We start from the raw sequence: 21,488 nt of genomic DNA, 5'->3' as shown, positions 1-21,488 counted from the left end.
TGCCTCCTTCCCAAACCTGCTAGCTAAAATTTCTGGATAATTTTAGAGTCCCCTTTGGCTTTAAGTTAGTGTTAGCCATTGCCCTCTATACACAGCTTTCATTTTAAACATTTCTGATCAATTTAAGCCTTCAAAATTCAAGAGTTTGTATGCAAAACAATAAAGATTTCTAATGCAAATGCAAGTAAATATATATTCAAGGATTACTTTAAAAAAAATGTGGACTCCTATACGACACTAGAACCAGTGCAGAGCACTACCACTATCATATGAAATTATGATAAGCAAACAAATCTGCACAGCAGGTAAAATGTTGAGACTGAAGCTTCTGGTATCTCGTGTCCTTACCTGTTGCACGGCCAACTCAATTTCATCCCTCTTGTTCACTCTGTCTCCTGCTACATTATCATCTTGCAGCTTGAACTGACGTAGCCTGTCTGATCCTCCAAACCGACTCAGAAGTCCTAAGCACTGGCGCTGCCATAAGAAACAAATATTTAAATTACCATCTCAACAAATTAAGTGCACAATTCTTTTCACTTAAGTGATACATGTCCCTTAAAACACAGTATTAAGAAAGTAATGCAGATAAAACTTCTAGCACTTTGTAAACAAAATTTAAGTTTTTAGTGTATTAACTTACCTTGATTTAATTTGGAAATTAATTACACCCTAAAACACTGCCAATGAGGAATGAGTGCTATTCACAAGTGCACAACTTTTTTTGTGTCTCTTGCAGGCTATTATACAGAATACTATCAATGACATTTTAGGTTTACCCATTCCCACACCTAAAACACCTTTACCTATACAGACAAACAAAATCTGAAGTCCGGTAAAAGCAGAGTACAAAAACTAATTCAGTAACAAATAAATGAATCACTAGCATGTCTGATACACCAAATTGTTGAGCTGGAGACATGCTTGTGGCCAAAGTGGTAACAGACTGTTTCTGCATTACTTCACCTGTTTTGGTGTTGGCTTCAAATTTTTCTCTTCACCTAAGTCCTAAGCTAGGAAGGGAAACAAAGTCCCCGATGCAAGCCTGATGTTGCCAAATGTTACCTCTTCTACTGGACAGGGAAGTGTGGGGAGACACCAAAAAACACACCACCAAAACCCCATCCCACTCCCACAAAAAAAAACCCCTCACACATTCTTCTTGATGCTGGAAAACACCTCTTTCCCAACTGCTATTCAAAGTAGAAAAATAGGAAGAAACACATCTAGATAACCAATTCTAAAAGGACGTGGGTTAAATATATGACTTAATTACCTGAAATCGCCCTATGTGTCCTTGTAGCTCCATCTGTGTCCCTTCATTAACATCCATGTCCAGCTCATTTAGCACTCCTGATAAAAGATACAGCCATTAAGTAACAGTTTGTTTGGGTTTTTATTTTTAACAGATTTATGCATTGTATACATTTAAATATAAGCATTGATCAGAAATATTTCAGCCAAACATTCAACTTGTATTTTGCATATTTTTTGAGCAAAAAATTCAGATATGAATGCAGCTACCAGGAGACCCATGACAGCATGTGGCTTACTGTTCTTGTAAGTAATCAAATGGAGGCAAGGAGGAAGGGAGGCTGGCATGGAAATTACAGTTGTTGTGCAAAGTTCTGTATACTGTAAGAAAAGAAGTACTTGGGCTAAACCTACAGCTCTGCACTCCTTTCTACTGTAGTCAGACATCTCTCCTGAACAAAGAAAACCATTAAATCAAAACAGAGAAGTTACTCTGAACTGCTAAGCATGCAGAAGAAACCACTATATCCACCACAATCGTTATTAGCCCTTTGCAAAAGTAAGTCACCCAAGAGAAATGGCAGTATGCTAATCTGCCATGCTTCCCCCCTGGAAAACTTTGTGTTTTAAATAAATAAAAACAGAGAAAACATTAAAAAAAAACTGGGCATGCAAACAATTTTCTATCTTAATTTCCTCTGTTATAGAGCTTATTGAATAAGAATTATTTTTTGAAGATACCACAGATTCTTTGAGCACTTCTATTTGTAAGCCACCTCCAAGACAAAAAGTATTTAGTGTGAGGTAACATGATGAAAAGAAAATGGGAAGTCAGATACATATGGGTAAGAGCACTATGTCTACTGCACTATGTCTACTTCAAGAAAAATTATTTAACATTTCTTTATTTTTCTCAGAGCTCTACATGTCAAAAAAAATCTGTATTGCCATGGATATTCTCTTCTGTCTTACTGTTTCTTTACAGAAAACAAAGCCTGACAGTCTTGTAAATGGTGTTGAGACTTCAAAACTGCAGTTCCTACCAGGCAATGCTGCCTTGCTGATTATTCCTGTCAGGGAGGCCAGCTCCTGGAGAGATCCAACACTTACATCTTGACATCTCAGGATTGCCTGGATAGTATCTGAATGGGAAATTAGGAACTGCAAAACCTGCACCACAAGAAAAAACAAGAAAATGTGATTGACTCAAAATTTAATGGCAGGCAGAGAGGAAACAATGCTTCTGAAGAACTTCAAAAGACTTTGTGTACCAGTGAGGATGGGATAAAAAAAAAAAAAAAACCAAAAAAACCCAACAACTTACTATCAGAGCAAAGGCACACACAATTTCTTTGAATGAGCAATAGTAGTGATAATCAAGCATGTTTTGGAACTTACCTGTCCCGCGGCTTGCAAGTGTTGTGCCATGCTGGATGTGAGGATGACTTGGCACAGCTGAAGAGCTGGAAGAAGAATCTGGCGGTAACGTTCCACTGGAGCAGGAATGAAGACTGGGGGATCTCTCATTGCATACATTCTTAGGAGGTTTAAAAAGAAGGAAGAAAAAAAAAAGATAAAGAGTGCAAGAAGAGTGAAGTCCACTAGTGAGGTAAAGCCTCAGCCTACAATCACTCAAGAACCTAAAACCATTTATATTTCAATAAGATGCCTAGACCTGAATTGACTTTATATTGGAAAAGCAACACATTTATGATACACAGCTGCTGCCAGACGTTTTCTTTAAGCAGGGAAAATTACTTCTTTGTATTATGCTGGACTAAACCAGATAACTTTGTTGCAGAAATACGATACCTGCTTACTGATATACAAAACTAGCTATTCTCAAATATTTTAGGAAGAATTGTGCTTAATTCTAAAGCAACTGTTAAATACCATCCTTCACAAATGCCCTGCAGGTTTTACACAATCTTATCAGGTCTAATTGGAACTTTCAAATAGTATATCTTGCCTAAATCTTAAATTTTTCCAAAGTGTTTGAACTCTCAGTGTGTCACTAAGAATTTTAAGTTTAAAACAAGGACCAAGGCTTGAAATCAATCCAGGTAATTTCCCCTAAATATGGAATTTCCTTATATGAGATCTTCTCTCAATCACCTCACAATGACTAACGTGGTATGAAACTTGCCAAGTGGTACATCAAGAAACTTGCCAAGCAATATATAACTGCGAATATTTTTTTTTAAAACACATAATAAAATATTCCTGAAATAGCTTTTAATTCACTGCTCTCTCAATGCTTTATGGTGGAGGACAAACTCTGCACTTCACCAACTGCAAAGCCCCCAAAATAAGTTTACAGTGTAAGCTGTTTGTCAAACATTACAGTATAAATTATTTAACAATAACACATTAATCATTTTTATCCGAGATATCAAATAATTTTTTTATAGTCTAAGTAATTAGCATGCAAGTACAACCTCATACCCACAACTGAAATTTTCCTCTCAATGAAAGGTAGCTTTAAACTGAACTGATAGGTTTAAGAAATCTACACACAAAGAACACACACACAAGTCATTACTCAAAAATTGTGAGGCTACAAAAAGATGTAATGTGCTTCCAGGAAGACTGTGCTATGGTTTCACCATCAGCCAGGGAAGCAACACTTACCCCTGACGGTCTGTTTCAGGTCGCATGTCATACACTAGGCACTGTGCCAGCCGCACAATCACACCAGACCGCAACAGCTCTAACGCACCTTGCTGACTTTTGGCAACTCGAGTGAGGAATGCCTACACAAGAGCAGAGAAGGTTAAGTTTTGGAGATGCACAATGAGACCTATAATGTCTACTTTCTCACTTGATTTTAACATCATTTCAAATATATTATTTTAGTAAAATATCCTTAAGGAATACCTTCAGGGCAAGTAGCTCTGAAAGGGTGGCAGGAGCCCCAAGCAAGAGCTTGTGAACTGCCCACCCTCTGCAAAAACAAAGGGCACCAGGGACATGGGGCACCAGCCAGAGGACCAGACACTCAGAGACAGGGCAGGAGACAAGGACTCAGCTGGACGACCCCACACTGACTCACACGGACTGTTGAGAGTATAAAAACCCAGGGGTTCCTTTGTTCAGGGTCCCTTCTCAGAGGCACCAGCTCAAGCTGATACTGCCCTGGGAAACCTGGGGTCAAACCAGTAAGGAAACCTGGTCTGAGTGTGTGAGTGTGGTGAAGGTAAAGTGGGGCACCCATCGGTCGCTGGATCCGCTCGCTACGAAGGGGCTTTGGTCTCAGCAGTTAAAATCTCTGGTGGGGCAAGTGTGACTGCCAGAGTGCTCTTGAATGGTCAGACAGGAAAGCTTCCTTAACAATATCTCTGAGTACAATCAATGCAAAGTGTAGACAAACACCTTTAACTAAAAAGTAAAATTAAAAAATGAACACTGTAACATAAAATAATTTCTAAAGTACTGTTACCATTTTGGACTCATAGGTGTACAGTGCCTTAAGCAAAGGGGGCTGAGGTGTGAGCAAGCTCTGAAGAGCCAGATCATCATCTGCCAGGCTATCCACAAGCACCTTCAGGTAGCCACTATTCGAGAGATACAACAGCCACTGCTGCTGCTTGTCTACTGAAACAATGTGATCGAGTAAAGCCAATGCCAGCATCTGGGAAGAGGGAAGAAAATCAAACAAATCAAAACAGAATTAAACCTGTAACATCAATGAGATTTTTAATAAATACCTAGAAATGTGAAAGGCTAAGCAGTTTCTTCTAACAGCTTCTTCTAAGCAGAATGCATTTCTTCACTACAATTGCAATCATTTATGTGAAAAATATTTTTAGATTTCTTGACACTAGTATAGTATCAGCCAATTATCTTTCTCTATTATTTAAAAAAAAAAAAATTACAGATATTGTTGACCAATAACTAAGGCAAAATATTTTAATGAGGTATTGCCTCAAGCATGATTACTATTTAGAACTCGTTTGCCTTCTGACTAGATTCTCAGCTACTGGCTACTATCAGAAATTACTTCGTCATGAAGTCACATCTTCCCAAGGTAAGTCCATGACTTAAAAATACTAACAAATAACTGTCACAGAGGTCCCTACCTACATCTTTTGCAGCAGAGCTTTCTGCTCTTGTTTTTAAACAATAGGACACACAGCCTTGTTGAGAAAAAAATTATTATGCATGTATGGTTCTACTTTCAGCAGCTTGAAGTATGAGTGGGAGGACAGAAACATGAAACAGATCCAGTATCTACAGAAATGTTCTAGTTCTACCTCATGAAATGTCCCATCTCTGCACAGATGATGTTCTTTAAAACAAACAGAACAGTAATTTTAAAAGAATAGATTCATCTACCCGGCCTATCTCATGGCCATCACAAGCATCACGACAGACCACCTCCATCAGAGCTGCCCCATAACTCTCAATAGTTGCCATGTTTTCCCGTTGCAATTTACTAAACATATCTTCAGGAGCTGTCAAATGTTCCCACATAGTTTTTTTAGCTGTAAAAAGCAAATAAAACAAAATATTAAAACATTCAAAGATAGCTACATACAAAGATGGAAACATACAAAGATAGATACATACATTAACTTAGCTACATTCTTAGGGCATTCTCTACACCTTGCAACAAAAATGCCCCAAACAATGGTCAAGGGTTTTTACATGAACTGCAAATGTTCTACAAGTCCATCCTTCCTTGAATATCACACAGACCAGCCAGAGCAAAAAGTGTGGACCTGCATACATACGTGACCCTTGTAAATAGTCTGCTTAAAATAATTCAAATGTTCAGTGCTTGTTACATAGGTAAACTAATAGGCCTAAAACTGGAAGTGTTCAAAGCCACGTTGGATGAGGCTTTGAGCAACTTGGTCTGGTGTCCCTGCCCATGGCAGGGGCTTAGAATGAGATCATTTTAAAGGTCCCTTCAAATCCAAATCATCCCAGGATTTTAGGACTTTCACTGGGCCCAAAGCATTCTGTGTAAGCTAAGTTAACAATGTAACTTAAATGGGAGAGAATGAAACCAAAGTCAGTCATACACTTCACAGGGGTCATAACAAATTCATAGTTTGTCTATTTTCTTTTACTACTGCAGCTCAAAACACAGGCCAAGTAAAAGCCTGTATGCAGGTAACTAGCCCCAAGATTTCTTTTCAATTCTTGTCTAAGTAATTATTAGAAACACTAACAATTCAAGTATTTTAGCCATTCACAGAGAGAATGTGATATTTACCATAAGCACTCGAGGATAAATAGCAACTGTGGTTGGCTTATTTTTTGCTTTTTTTTTTTTGGGAGGGGATGGTGGTGTGGTGTATGTGAGGTTTTTGTGCTGGTTTCCCCTGTAGGGGGATCTTCAGACAAAGGAAGAGAAAGAGTATGAAATTATAAACAAACCTTGGAGTTTGTTTTGAGGTTTTTTGTGTGGTTGGTGTTTTGCACTTTTTTTTGCTTTGGAATTTGTTTTGGGGTTTTTTAAATAGGATCACTATAGTATGAGTGTACATAAAGATACAAAGGCATAAGCAATTTATTTCAGAGGCTCTTAGAGCAAAATGTTTTCCATCTGTTTCCAGAAGGCAACTCAGCATGCAGAAACTGTACCCTCCAGGGTTTAATAACAACTTTTTTTTTCTGCTCTTTTCCAAATACACTTGGACCATACCTGCTTCTAAAGTGTCAGGTTCATCTGGTCTCTGGGCAATCTGCAAATAATAAAGCAGTGATCCATAAAGGTGCGTCCTCACTCTCTGGAAGCCACCACCTGTTAACAAGAAACATTCACAATTAAAGCAAACAAATGTAAATTCCTTAACACCATCTTCCACTGCCACTTGATTTAACTTTCCTGTGCCAGTACTGGCAGAAATAATAAAGAACTAGATTCCTTAAGGTGAAGTTCTACTGTTTGCATAAAAGTGCATTTATGAGTAAATTCAGCAAGTTTATGCTGTTCCAAAAGAATGAAAATATTAAATTCTCCTTATAGTCATTTATATATCTCTCTTCTGTTTGTTGTTCAGATTTTTTAAGTGTCTGCTAATTTTTCTGTTATTAACATCAATTACATCTATATTAATCATGTAAGATCCACCTAACTGACTGTAACAAAAACCTTCACTGCAGTATCTGAAAGCAGCTCAGCCCATCTTTTTACTCTTGGCAGTTGGAATTCACATACATGCCCTGCAGAAGTCAACACACCTGTTTTCAAAATGAAATCCAGCAGCTTTTTTAAGATGATGTGGAGGGAGGAGTCACCAACAGAAGCAAAACCCATGGATATGCTCTCAGAGCCAGGTGATGAGGTAAAAGAACCATCCAGCATCAAGACATATTGGGACTGTCCTGTCATTGAGAGTGCAAGTGGCTGTTTCTGCTCCGTTTTCACAGACTGGCTCAGGTGGGCAGTCAGGGTGAACACAGCCCCTGCCACCACTGGCATCAACTCCTGAGCTGCATCATCATCAAGGATCTCAATACAGAAGTAGAAAGACAAAAAAAAAGGCAAAAGAGAAAAAAAATGTTTAAAAGTGTCTGATTTCATGAGTTATTAAATTAATTAAAGTAATTAAATTAGCCTCTCACAACTATTTAATTTATTATGCTTAAGGATTTCATTAACATGACAGTATTTAATAACTCATCAAAATCAGTAATGTCAGAAACTTGTTTAGAAACCTGAGTTGAACATATTTTAATTGAGAAGACCATTAGCCTCCTCGATTTTTTTACATAAATCACAGGCAGGCTGATAATCAAATGTGGATGGCAGAAAGGGAAGAAATGTGCTGACATTTGAAATGCTTTATTAGTAAAAGATTTAAACCTAAGCTAGGGAAAGAATAACTGCTATCTGCTTTGCTATACAGCTATTTTATTACCATTAAAAATGTGAAGGTACTGCTTAAAAAACCCAAAGGGTTAAGCATCAAAGAAGCATTTAGACAATGTGGAAAAACACTAACAAGAAGTTTGCATGCATTGTCTTTGTTCACTTTATTATTTGGAAGGTAAATCTGGTATCTTTATCACTAATAATGAAGGAGCTTTCCTTTTAAGCAATATAGTAATTTTGAACAGCAGTTCAATTATTTTCAATAGACAGTAACAATTTTTTTCTCAACTTCACAAAAGTCTTCACCAAGGTGTTACAGAAAATTAAGAGTCTGGAATTTCCTCTTTGTAAAGATTTTAGGAAAGAAATTTCTTCAGCTAGTGAAGGCCTTCCTTGTTTCCTGTTCTTTTAATTCAGTTCAAATAAAAACAAAACCAGCACTCCACTAAAAATAGGTAACTTTTAGGTAATGCCTACAGAAAAAATAATGGTAGTAACAAAAACAAAACCCAAAAAGGTTACTTTTTTCCTTGAAAAGATATAACATTTTTATATATATATCTCTCAAAACAAAACTCTATTAATTAGAACTACAAACCATATAACTCTCGCAATAAAGAAAAAAAATAATAATGCCCCAGCAGAATAAAAAATCTTTCAATAAATTTTGCCTTTTAGAATGGATGGGTCAGTAGTAACTGTCTAGTCTGTCTCAAAAATTATTACTATAACTCAGCAGTAAAACACCTAGACTTTTAAGACAAACTCTCATACTTCCAAAAGCTCTTCTAATTGTAAAATATTTCATTTTTCTACTATGAAGCTTCATTCTACTCTTTAATTTTTTTAAAAGCAGCAACAGTAGGATTTGCAGTGAGTCATCTAAACGCAGTAAATTAGCAAATGCAGCAGTTTGCTTTCAGCCTTCAATAAGTTCTTCTTTGTTCCTCATCAAAGCAGGCTGTTTCTTTTTCACACACCTTTTCCAGACTACCATCATGCTGGATGATACCGAAATGCCTCTGAAATCTGTCAATATATGGTTTACAGTTCAACAGTAGCTATGCAAGAATGCAGAGTATTCCCTCTGTCCAAAGTGCATTCTACTTCAGCATAGCAGCAATCAGAAAACTAAAAAGAATACTAAAGGCAGACAAGATTTTTTTGGATTACAATCAAAATTGCAGCACTTTCACATAAAAAGATGCAGCAACAAAGTTCAAGGAGAGGGATGATTTCCAGCAGAGCACTACCTTGTCATGCACATCCTGCAACAGATCCCGGATAATCAGCTGCCTGTCCTCAGCCTGTATGAGATCCTGGGGGCAGGCAGTGAGTATGATTTCCACCAGCTGTCTCCATGACTCCAGAGCATGCCTCTTGGCATGGAGGCATTGCAGCAGCTTGTTGCGCTCCACGATGTACTGCAGGATAGTGTTGATCTCCTGAAAACCCACCACAAAGAATCTCAGTTACAAAGTGCTAGAAGAAATTCATGGCAAACACAGACTTCAAGAAGACAATTTTTTCTATTAGTAATAGTCCTCAGAATAAAATGTCAAGTCTTCAGCTTACTAGAAACAAGCTGCTATTACTATTTTAACAAGGTAGCCCATTCCATTTCTGAGCTGCTTTTCACAGGGCAGACATCACGAATGTCTCGATCTCATAGGAAAAAAAACTGACCAGGAAAATTCTTTTCTAGCACTTTAAAATCGAAACAAAAACAACAATGAAAAAAACTATTTGTGCCTTTTTTTCCCATTTAGTCTGAGTAATTTCTCCTTTATCCTTTGCATCCGTTTAACCAATTTTGACTTAATTTAAAAGACAGCAGGAAACACAGAAAATAACTAATCGCCAAGTTCACTGAAACTATATCTGTGTAGAAAAAAGGAGAAATAAATCAGCATCGTCTGTGAGAGAAAGGCAAAATGATCTTGGCCATAAGATGAACACACTTGTACTTGAACAGCCAATCTTGACATCAGTGTGTAACTGCTTTCTGTACGGGGTGGCAGCTGCAATTGTTATCACTAATGGGGAGAGAAGAGGTTAAAGAAAAAAAGGAAACAGACTACAGGCCAGCTTTTTAGAGAACAGTATGGTACAAAGTACCTTAGTTTATCAGTTTTGGGGTTTTTGTCTTCAGGAATTACTAAATCCAAGTTAGGACTCAAATCCATAATCTTCTATAGTAATGCTTATTGCTTGACAGGGTAAGAAATCACCAAGAGCAACAACAAACAGTAGTTAACTTTTTCTGTACTTACCTCCATAAGTAAAGGTCTCTGGCCTATTGCTGCCATTCCTTGAAGGGCATTGACTTCTGCAACCAGAACTCTGTGAACGTACTGAAATTAAACGTGACACTTAAATGATGATACAGTTTAACCTGGCATGTAGATAAACACCATGCAGCAATTCACTCCCTGCCCCAGTGGGGTAGGGGAGAGAACTGGGGGAAAAACGGAAAAACAAAATAAAATTTGTGGGTTGAGTTAACGACAGTTTTATAGGACACAAAAGGAAAGTGGGGGGAATAATGTAACATTTAGAACACTAAAAATAAGGGATGCACAAATGCAATTGCTCACTACCTGCCAACTGCTGCCCAGCCAGTTCCTAAGCAGCAGCCCACAGCTAGCTTTCCCCTCAGTTTATACACTGAGCATGATATCACTTGGTATGGACTTTTGTCAAATTTTGGGTCAGCTGTACTGGCTGTGTTTCCTCCCAGCTTCCTGCACCCACAGCCCACCCACTGGTGGGTGGTTTGAGAAGCTGAGAAGTCCTTCACTAAGTAAATATTGCTAAGGAACAACTAAAGGATCAAAGTGTTAGGAACATTACTGTCATCCTAAATCCAAAACACAATACTGTACCGGCTACTATGAAGAAAATTAACAGCATTTAAGCCAAAACTAGGACAAGTGACAAAGGAGATGTATTTGTACCTCCTAAAAGAATCTAGGAGATGGCTACATAGTGACAGATGCAACAGATGGACTGGGATTCTAATAGGTTTTACTCATTTTTTAGGGTCACAAATTCTTCAGGACAATTTATAATAGACGTGTCAAGTACTCCTCACAATGTGATACAATCATAAGTAAAGCCTCCAAGAACTACTACAGTACACAACAACGTTGCACATGTAATTGTGTACACGTAAAGTAGAGCTAGGTAGTTGTATACTGGCATCCAAAGAAATGTTATCTGAAACATACACCTTTTATGCAAAAGCAAGTTTCAAAGTATTATTAACACAATGATTTTTTTTTTAATTACTAAGTTATAAAATAGCACATGCAACTTGAAAACAAAGACCAATGCTAACCTTGACGTTGCAGACCACTTGTCCACGTGCATTCTTGTGCTCACAATTAGTAATGACTTGCTCAATTTGAGCCCGGTCAAAAAAATCCAGTTGTAAGGGCTCTGGAATGTCCTGACTGAAGTCAATTGAATCCAGGATATTTAAGATCTTTCTGCGTACTGGAAATGCAAGTCAATTCAAATTGTATTTGTAAGTATCAAGGGCAAACCAAAAAATTAACAAAAAGAGCCCAATTTACCTTTGTAAATCTAAATCTTCAGTTTAATGTGTAAAGTTTCAAAAGAAAGCATTAAACCTTCAGAAAGTGCTATCAATCTATGTAACAGGTTTAAAAACATTTTTTAAGGCTTTAAATTCTTAAGATGTCTTATATTGTATAGTTCTCCTGCTATACATGCATGTCATCCAATATTTACAAACACAAGACTGATTTTTTCTCCTAAATGAAACCAGGCTAGTTTTCAATTATAACCTCTGCAGTCTTTTGTTGAGAAACCATAAAGAATCTGAATTTATTTATTTATGTGGGACTTACATTCTTTGCCATGAAAATACAACTATGTTCAGCCTTAGCAACAGTCTCACTGCTTCTACTGTTAGCAATAAATTTGATAGACTTCCACTCTCCCATTTCGTCCCTGCACAGATATCTAAACACACTCTTCAAACTGCCGTTCCAGTTCAGTGTTTTTTACTCACTCCAACCATCTGTATCAAGGTTTTTTTTTTTTTCCCCCACACTAAATCAAATTATTTCATGCACTGCTGCTATTGAGAACACCTATTACTTGCTTTTCCCAAGTGTCCTTTCTGCAGGTGGCCCTTCTGTTTGTTAAGGAGCAGATACACTTTATTGATAAATAATCAACAGTCATAACAGTTACCTTTGGAAGTGGTGTCAAAGTGGAGAAATCCACTGACTGTTCGACTTTCATCTTCCATTCCTCCTTCACCATCAGCTAAAGGTAATAAAACATACTAAATAAATTACAAAAACCAAATCTAAGTGAAAAATATCACCTACTTTATCAATAGTGAAAGACAGAGCACAGTGATAAACTGATAAACCTTTCACATTAAACCCTTCTAATACAATATAGCCTTGAACTCTTAATCAAATGAAAAAATACTTATCTGACAAAAGGTATCCAATTATTATATACAGATCAGAAAATACTAGAAATGATTAAATAGACATCCCACTCTCCAGTATGAATAATGCAGTTGGATGGACACCATAAAATGAGTAGCATATCTGAACACAATTTCCCAAACTCAGATCCTCACAAGGATGAAGAGAGTGTTCAGGCTGATAAAAGTAAGGGAAAACACCATGCTGCAGTAGCCTGTTAAAATACCTTCAATTTATTCTACTTTCTTCATGTAAAGAGTTTTATTGCCATCTGGTCTTATTTTTCTTAATTTACTTCAACCCTGTTCTAAAACTCTGAAATCTTGCCTTTTTATTTAACACTGAATTTTACACCACATTGGGATGAAATATCATGTTTGTGATGTTATAATGTTAAAAGCAAAATTGATGTGTACCTACTATCTTCTGTGAGAGAGGGTTGACAGCTTGTGACAGACATTAAGACTGAGAAACTTTGTCTTAAACTGTTTACCATGGAAGAACCTCCACCTTCTCTATTTTGTAATGGTACTGAATGGCAGCTCAAAACAAATTATTCTACAATTTTTATTTTTTTTTAATATTCCCCCTCCTACCTCATAAACGGTTTTTAATTTTTCTATCAGCAATGAACAAAATGATGCCCCGATTTCGTTCACTTTGGAGTCTACAACCACCATGATCTTTCTTCCTATACCACAAATGATTTGCCATAAGCTTATGAAGAAAATAATTCAAATGAAGTGTCTCATTCTCCATTTATTCCAGCCTATTTAGCCTCACCATAAGTTCCTCTTACCCAAGTATGGTTTCACAGGCATGTCATCGAGCAGCAGATGCAGCAGTCTCTGTGTGTGGGAGCGCTGGCGGTTCAGAGATGTCACTCGCATTTCTATAGCTGCAGTCTTCATTAGCCAAGACATTTGGTTGAGTGTTGAAATCTCATGTTCTGGATGGGGATAAGGCAAAAATAATAAAACTGAGCATAAATAATATTACTTACTCCAAGGAAAGCATTCTTCACTTGAGAAAGCTTTCAGAGGATGTCATTAGTTATTATTTGCATACCAATTGTTTACAAGACAAAAAGAGATCTGACAAAAGCCAATAAATGAACATGTGGTTATTCTGAAAACAAATCATACACATATATGCAATAAGCATATACACATACACAACAAAACTGGATCCAACTGTTAGAACAGTCATTGTGAAGAATACAGTGCTTCATGAGCCAATAGAGTCAGTTACAATTTCAGTGAAAATAACCAGGCATTTACCCAAGTGAACTGTAGCTTTAATCAAAATTGGTGAGACTGGAACACAGGTCTCCTAGACTCTTCTTATATTCATCTAATTTAGATTCCTGAGTTATATAAGAATCATCTAAAGCACTTTATATGTGCTGGATACATGTACTTGAATGCTAGGTTTACTGAAAATGAACAAAAGAGCAAGCATCTGATAAAGTACATTTATTCAGTTTAAGCACATGAGAAATCCTGTTTTGAAATATAAAAAACACACCCACTAGGTTAAAAGTACTTTATTCAAAGAAAGGGCCAACACAGGTGGTTACAACCATCAGCCTTATATTCCCTTGGTTCTTTATAACACTCTTACTTTTCAATTTTTTTTTTCTGTAGCATGATCTAACAAAACTACAATGATAATTGCAATATAGATTAGCGTGTGGTTCTGGAGACTTGGTGCATTCCAAAGCTAACATTCTTTTCCAAAAGTTCAGCACTAATATTCTGAACTTCTTAAGTAGGGAGAGTTCAATTTTTGCAGAATTAAATGATCAGCAGAGCCTGCAATAAATTCAGTTTTATAATGCTACTTATGTTTCTACTTTCACTCCGAGGGAGTCAAAAAATGCATTGAATTTTAAGCATGTACAATCTTATCACAGCATAAAAATTACCTTTGATAGAAAATGGCAAGTACTGCAGCTGAGTAAATAAGAAATCCTGGCTGGTCCTCAGATATCTCATAGTTGGACCTGAAGTGTCAGAGCATGCACACAATTGATAGATCACCTGACAATCAAAAACAGTAGACATCCATGAATGGAATTTATTTTAAAACAAACCAACCACCAAATCAAAAGAAGCATAATACTGTTCTGCTGCTCAAACAATATTACCAGTATTTACAGTAAATTTTCCATCAGCTTTCTTCAAAGTTGAACATATTATTTGTAACAGATGTTGAATTATGATCTTAAAGGACTATCAGCATGTGGATGACCACAATGGCTGTTTGTTCACAAGATGACAACAGATTAGCCTGATGGTTCAGCTCATTTTAAGTCTTTTTCTGTCTGTACGTCCACCAAGACAGGAAATGTAATAAATTTTTCTTGTTTCTACAGAATTGCCTTTTGCTTTTAATAATGTTACAATCCTTTCTAGAGCCCATGGATTTTCAACATGATACAAGAGTGCAAGCATCAGCTACTTCACACATCTGTCTAACTCAGCTGTCTCCCCCACCCGACCCTCTCAGCCACACATTCTCTCATTCTCAGCCATGTACATTCTCTCATGGCTACAGAATAAAGCAAAGAATTTCACTGGCTTAGCTGGAATTTTATGTTATTTGCTATCATATTACACTTCCAAAATTTTAAAAAAAAGTAAAAACTGGCACATATTCCAACGGGCTTAGAGGTTGACCAAAAATATTTAGGTTAAGTTTTATACATATATCCTAATTCCAAGTTTCTGACATGAGTGCAGATCCTTTGATTTCTGTGATGCTGTGAGGTATTTTTTTAAACAGAAAAAGGTAAAATAGAAAGCGTTCAATATATATAAAAACTTGACATATTCATTTTAAAAATGAAACTATTATCAGAGTCAACAACCACCTGTGTTCACCAACCAAGAAGTAGCCAATTTTATTTAGAGTCTACTTTTAGTATATGCCAACAGAAAATATGCTGAATACCTGGTAACAGAGCTCTGCAAGATGGGGAGATTCCCGAACTGCTGTAGGCCCACTCCTTGTTTCAGTACCCTTCTCCAGTATGTTCAAAATAGCATGAAGGCAAGTCCGGGGGCAACCCAAGACACCTGAAAAGAGAAAAACAACTTGACATTCTTGATCTTACTTTCCTCCATAGCCAATATAGATAAAGTACACAGAAATACAGAACCTAAATTGTTCAGATACCCTGTGCTACACTATACTGCTCCACAAAGCTGCAGCAAAAACTTCTGGCAAAGTTTTATCACCATTACTTAAAATCAAAGAAGGAATCATGTTTCAGCAAAAACCTAATGGAAGTATTTATACTTAGTCTGTAGGCTTTTGAGATGCTAGTGAATCAGTTTGAATTCTTGCTTTTACACTTTTAAACCAATAGCCATTTGACTATTTGAAAGAACAGCTTTAAAAAATTCCTGTCTTATTTTACAAATACAACCATTATATGACTAATTCTTCTAAAGGCACCTGACACTGCAACCACGGGGAATAGGGAATAGATTTTAATACTGAAGTCAAAATTCTGTCTTTTTGCATTCTTCCTTTAGCCAATTAATTCTTTAATCGACCCAAAAGAGGTGTGGAAGCAGCAAAAGCATCAATAATCAGAGTTCTTATAGGGGAAATAATCTCTGTTTGAACATGTATAATTTATGCTTTAGCAGGAAATTATTATCTTGAGGTAAATGTCTTTACAGTCATTATTTCTTCACGTTATTAACAAGAAAATTGAAAGACGTGGGCAAGGTCTCTCACACCCTTGAGACAGATTTCCTTATCACTGATCTAACATATAATAGATACCCTGTAAAATTGTGTGGGTGCAGATCAGTTACCTGTATTGTGTAACTACAGATATTTCACAATATCTGAAGAAATAAAACTCAGGTCCTATCTACTCTTCATTTAGAACTATGAACAACTAAAAACTGCTGGACTATAGCATCCAATACAAACCTGAAGATAATGAGAAATATTCTTCTCAAAACACTAAAATCAAATTATTGAATGTTGTTCAAGCTTGTTTATATAAAACATCCTTTAAAACAGTTGAGAAATAACCTTGTATTTCAGACTGGAAGGGACACCATGACATCTCAACACCAAACTACTGCTAGCTATGATATCAAACCATTGTTCATGGCTTTAGACAGTTGGGTCTTGAAACCGTCCAAACATGAAGACTGCATGACCTCTATAGCCAACCTGCTTCACTATCTTCTGGTGAAAAAATTTCTCCTATATCCAAATTGAGCCTCTCTTGTTTCATTTTATGCCTATTGCCTCTCATCTTCCTCCCACACTCCTCTGAAGAGTCTGGTTTCATCCTGTCATTTACGTCTTTGCAGGTGTTCAAAGATTTCTATTAGGTTCCCTCAAAGCCTTTCTCGTTTCCAGACGTCCCTCAGCTTCTCCTCACAGCCTGAGTAATCCAGCTCCCTGATCATCCCTGCTGGACTTGCTCAGTCTGTTCTGTAAAATACCACTTAGAAACTGAGGAGGCAAACAAGACACATAGTAACACACTATTACTCTCACCAATTCAACATGAAAGCAGCAGGAGTGATATTTCTGAAGTTTGCATTGTCATATAGATATAATTAATGTATTTATATACTCCTAGCACTGGAATGAAATCCCACATGTTCTAAAAGGTTTTCTTCTACAACATTAAAAAACAAAACTTGTTTTCTTTCCTATAAATAATTTTAAATAGGAGTTTGAGGAAGGACAAAACAATAGCCAAGAAATATAACCAGTTAAAAGCAACACTCTCTTTGTAGGCTCACATGTTGTCATATGTAGGTACTACTTGGATCATCAAATCAACTTCTTTGTACTAGGGACACAACTACGCTGTATTAAATTAAAAATACATTAATTTTTCCCTTCTAAATAATCATTTTCCCCCACAATTCTAATTTCAAGTCTGTTCCAAAATACAACTTAAACAAAGACTCAAATCCTAAAGTTGTTTAAATGCTGCATTTGAGTATTAATACATCTTTTCGTGCAACTTTTGAGGACAAGGCCTGTTGTTTTATACTTTAATTGAAGAGGAACTGCTTTTTCCCAAGAATTTCCCAAAAAAGAATCTCAGTGTTGTTAGCAGAACTGATTAAAAGGCAGATCAACCTCTCCTCTTCATACCTGGATCTTGCAAATTTGTGGTGCTGACAGGTTTCTTTAGTTCAAATCCCAAGAGATACAGAGCTAGGCTGGGAGGACTGCACTCAAGAGAGGTGATAAGGAGATTCAGAATATGGATCCTTGTTTCATGATGGATTTGTGCCCGTTTCTTCTCTGGCTCCAGTTCTTGATTAGAAAAAGAAAAGAAAAAGGAGAAAAAGCAGGTATGGTGACTAATGAAGTAAAAATACATCTAATAGAATAATCTTCATGTCTTCAAGTAAAATACAAGAATGTTGAGGGATGAACTTATATTAGTGCAAAGAGATACATAAATAAAATTTTTAGTTACTCTTAATACAGCTGTAAATAATATATCAAAAGCAATGTTAAATAGTTGTCTTCTGAAAACAGATTCAGTTTGGAGTTGGCTCATCATAATGTGGACATACTTTAACAAAACACTGGTGCTTTTCATTCTGTTAAAGGTCCAATTCCACAGAAAACAGAGGAAGACTGTTTCCTGACTTAAGGACAGTTCAGTAATGAACTTAGTTCATTAACTTTATTCCATGCAAAAGACAACTGTTTAACCCATTTTAAGAAGCCTTTTACATACCCTCATCTGGATTAATTAATTCTTCTGCATCTTCATTGTCTAAACATTCCACAAATCCAGCCATCAGCTTCTGGCTAACACTCTGTATTCAACAATTGAAGGATGGAAATGAAGACAATTTTAAGAGTATTAAACCAAATACTTTTCATAATTCCCTCCATGTAAGTTGACAGAACTTTTAGACAAAAATTATATAACCTAATTAATAAGCAAGAGTTAAAATCACAGACGTTCTAGGAACAGGTTAGCAATTATCCAGTGAACAGGAAAAAAATCCACTGTTGTTACATAAGCTAAATTATTCTAACAGACTGAAGACTATAAAGTCACAAAAAGATCTCCTTATCTCAAAGAATATTGTCCTTTTTCTTCTTCAAAACATTCATGATTTTGCTTTTTTCAATTAATGAAGTAATTGTTTTTCCAATGCCACAGTAAAATATGTTTTATATGTGGGTATATATAAAACAAAATATAGTTTTAATGTAGTTGACCTAGAAACCTATCCTTTAAAGAAACATTATGAAGCCCCAGTATTTCTCTGTTGGTTTCTCTTTCCAGATTCAAACAAACAGATACTTACCTCATCATGTGTGAAATCACCAACTAGTTTTATCTGGATGTTGGAATTATCAGAAATACAGCACAAAATCTTGGCACTTTCAAAAGCTAGTTCAGGATTGCTGTTTCCATGGTAAAGATACCTTCAAAGACACAAGATTATGGAAATGAAATTGTTGAAAATTTAACTTTTTCAAGATGGTAATGCATGGATAAGAAACTAAACAACATTTAGAACTAAAACATTTCCAAATCAAATTACATGAGATAACATTAAAGCTTTAAATAAAATTTCACTCTATATGAAACACTGAATGCTCCTCCATTGGAAGAGATGAGTAGGCTAAGTAGGGATAATAATCTTTCCTGGAATTTTTATCATTCTTTTTATCCAATATCTACATTAAACACTGCTGCAGAAGTTAAAACAACAGCTTGTAGGCATTTAATACAGTAAATAATGGACAATACTGTAAAACATGGCCAAGAACCAAATTCATTGAACTTTTCCACTCTGTGGCAACCAAAGTCTGGGGCAAAATGAAATTATATGCAAGGGAATCATGGAACATAAAGTAGACAAAGAAATCATGAGAGGGGGGGAATTCAGAAAGAAAAACTGTAAATACAGATCCCAATATTGCACTAGACAATCACAGATCATACCACCTGTGGAGACATCTCCCCTCACCAAAAAAAAATTCATAAGATGCTCTGTGTGAAGAGGAGCATTGGCTAGTGAAACCAATGGAAGGAACCAGAATCCAAACACTTCCATGCTTCCAAAACTCCTCCCTTCTCAGTACTTTGTACATACCTAGCAATATTCACCACATGATCGGCCTTTTTAGTGCGAGGATTGATTCCTTGAAGCAGCTGCTCCAGTGGTGTGACAATAAGGGAAAGGTGGCTCTCCCGCAACAGATCCATAAAAATATTCTCCTTCTGTAGGGTTAAGTTTAGAAGTGCAAGGCAGTATTGTACAGCTTTCTCTAAATGCTTCTTCCCTGCAGTCACAAAGAACATGAGAAATACAAAGGAGAAGCTAAACAGACTGCATTCATAAATGTCATTCATCAAGCCTTGCACCAAGAAAAAAACCTATCAGTTGCTTACCAGTAGGAAAGCTTCCCCAAACTATGATTTTTATATGCAAGAGATACAATAGTAAGTTACAGATATGCAATGTTAGCTTTAAATCCTACTTACTATACATTTTGACTTCACATGAAAAATGAATTCTAGGCACATACCAGGAAATGGAGCGTACGTATCAAGCTGCTTAACCCCTTCTTCTAGCAAACTAAGGCAAAGTTCCAGCATTGGGGACTCATTCAACAGATGATACATCAAATTGAATCCAGGTGGTTTATATGCTATTATTTCTTCTCCTAAAGACAGAAGGAGTAAAAAAAAAAAAATTAACCTCAAATAAAAACCCCTTCTATTACTCATGTTAGCATAAGCTACAACATAACAGCCCCTCTGGCTCTGAGCAACATCCTTTGTACAAAGTCTTCAGAGATTTTCTTTATACAGAAGCCATTGAGGAAATTTTAAAAGTTTGGGAATAGTTGTAAAGGCAATTACCATTACTATCCAGTATCTAATAGCACAATTTCCAATTTAACCCCAAAAAAGATCTTACCTAAAAGAAACGAAAAAGTTTACGTCCCCCTGCAAACCTGCACAAAGACTCTGAATGAGGGGAAAAGTATTTCCAGAAGTCAAAGAGAATGACTTCCTATGACTGTTGTAATAATGTATGCAAAAACAAAACTACTAGCCTAAAATTTAAAGACCTTCATGGTATAAAATAAAAGGAGAAGACTATTGCTTCTGATTTATGCACGTCCTTCATAAACTGTGGTAGATAACAGCAGGAAAACATTAAGAATCACACACAAGTGAGAACAAGGGCACAAAGGTTTCTTTTGGCACCAGCTTTAAAAATGCCCTTCTTCCATTCATTCCATGTGTGCCACTCCACCACACACCAACAGAGAAGACATGCCACTATGGAGCCACACACTGAATCTGTTCAAAAAATGCATCTACCCAAAACTAGATTAACCCACTTCTCCAACGTATCATGGAGGCCACAAATAACCACACAAGTTGAAGGATTAGCTGAGGACAGGAACAAGCTAACAAATTTTCTGAGCTAGTTATGCTGCCAAGGACGCTTCGTCGAAGTATGAGGCACAGAGGCCTTCCAACTCTAAAGTTGTTTTCAATTAAGAAGTCATTCTCACAGCACTGCTACAAGAAATCCACAGGCATCACGATGGAATTCATTATAAGAAACTTTGTTTCAAGAAAAAAAAAATTTAGAGCCCAAATAAGCCCAAGATTTCCTATAAGGAGGCAAGCATAATCTGCTTTAGCCTTTTAAAGAATAGTTGCTCAGAATTAAATTACTCCAGGTCACAATTATACCACTACTGTCTGCTTTCAATAATTCATATATCAATAATATTAATAGTAAAGGTTATCTCAAATACAATGACTCCTTTAAATTAACCCTACAAATAGTGGTGATTTAGATATAGACCAAACAAGTCCAGAGGAACAAGCCAAAACCAAGGTGCTGTTCAAGTGTCAAAAGTTGCTGTTCAAATAAATCAGAAAT

The 21,488-nt window shown here is 36.4% G+C and overlaps 1 protein-coding gene across 3 annotated transcripts in view; it reads right to left on the bottom strand.

Annotated features, from left to right (window-relative positions):
- Window positions 1-21,488, bottom strand: part of NUP205 (nucleoporin 205) — a 45,179-nt gene that overhangs the window by 4,909 nt on the left and 18,782 nt on the right. For all 3 annotated transcript variants that reach the window (XM_068191603.1, XM_068191605.1, XM_068191604.1), the window contains exons 17-37: window positions 20,110-20,247; window positions 19,674-19,863; window positions 18,879-18,999; window positions 18,296-18,377; window positions 17,698-17,862; window positions 15,508-15,632; window positions 14,480-14,594; window positions 13,352-13,501; window positions 12,305-12,379; window positions 11,421-11,578; window positions 10,354-10,434; window positions 9,334-9,525; window positions 7,447-7,717; window positions 6,908-7,006; window positions 5,590-5,738; window positions 4,694-4,885; window positions 3,886-4,007; window positions 2,653-2,791; window positions 2,298-2,424; window positions 1,277-1,353; window positions 349-477 (exon numbers count right to left, since the gene is read on the bottom strand). In XM_068191603.1, the coding sequence (XP_068047704.1) occupies window positions 349-477; window positions 1,277-1,353; window positions 2,298-2,424; window positions 2,653-2,791; window positions 3,886-4,007; window positions 4,694-4,885; window positions 5,590-5,738; window positions 6,908-7,006; window positions 7,447-7,717; window positions 9,334-9,525; window positions 10,354-10,434; window positions 11,421-11,578; window positions 12,305-12,379; window positions 13,352-13,501; window positions 14,480-14,594; window positions 15,508-15,632; window positions 17,698-17,862; window positions 18,296-18,377; window positions 18,879-18,999; window positions 19,674-19,863; window positions 20,110-20,247 (2,897 nt within the window). The remainder of the gene's footprint in view (window positions 1-348; window positions 478-1,276; window positions 1,354-2,297; window positions 2,425-2,652; window positions 2,792-3,885; window positions 4,008-4,693; window positions 4,886-5,589; window positions 5,739-6,907; window positions 7,007-7,446; window positions 7,718-9,333; window positions 9,526-10,353; window positions 10,435-11,420; window positions 11,579-12,304; window positions 12,380-13,351; window positions 13,502-14,479; window positions 14,595-15,507; window positions 15,633-17,697; window positions 17,863-18,295; window positions 18,378-18,878; window positions 19,000-19,673; window positions 19,864-20,109; window positions 20,248-21,488) is intronic.

This window comes from Anomalospiza imberbis, chromosome 5, assembly GCF_031753505.1.
Source record: "Anomalospiza imberbis isolate Cuckoo-Finch-1a 21T00152 chromosome 5, ASM3175350v1, whole genome shotgun sequence".
NCBI lineage: Eukaryota > Metazoa > Chordata > Aves > Passeriformes > Viduidae > Anomalospiza > Anomalospiza imberbis.
This window is presented reverse-complemented; position numbering and strand designations above follow the sequence as displayed.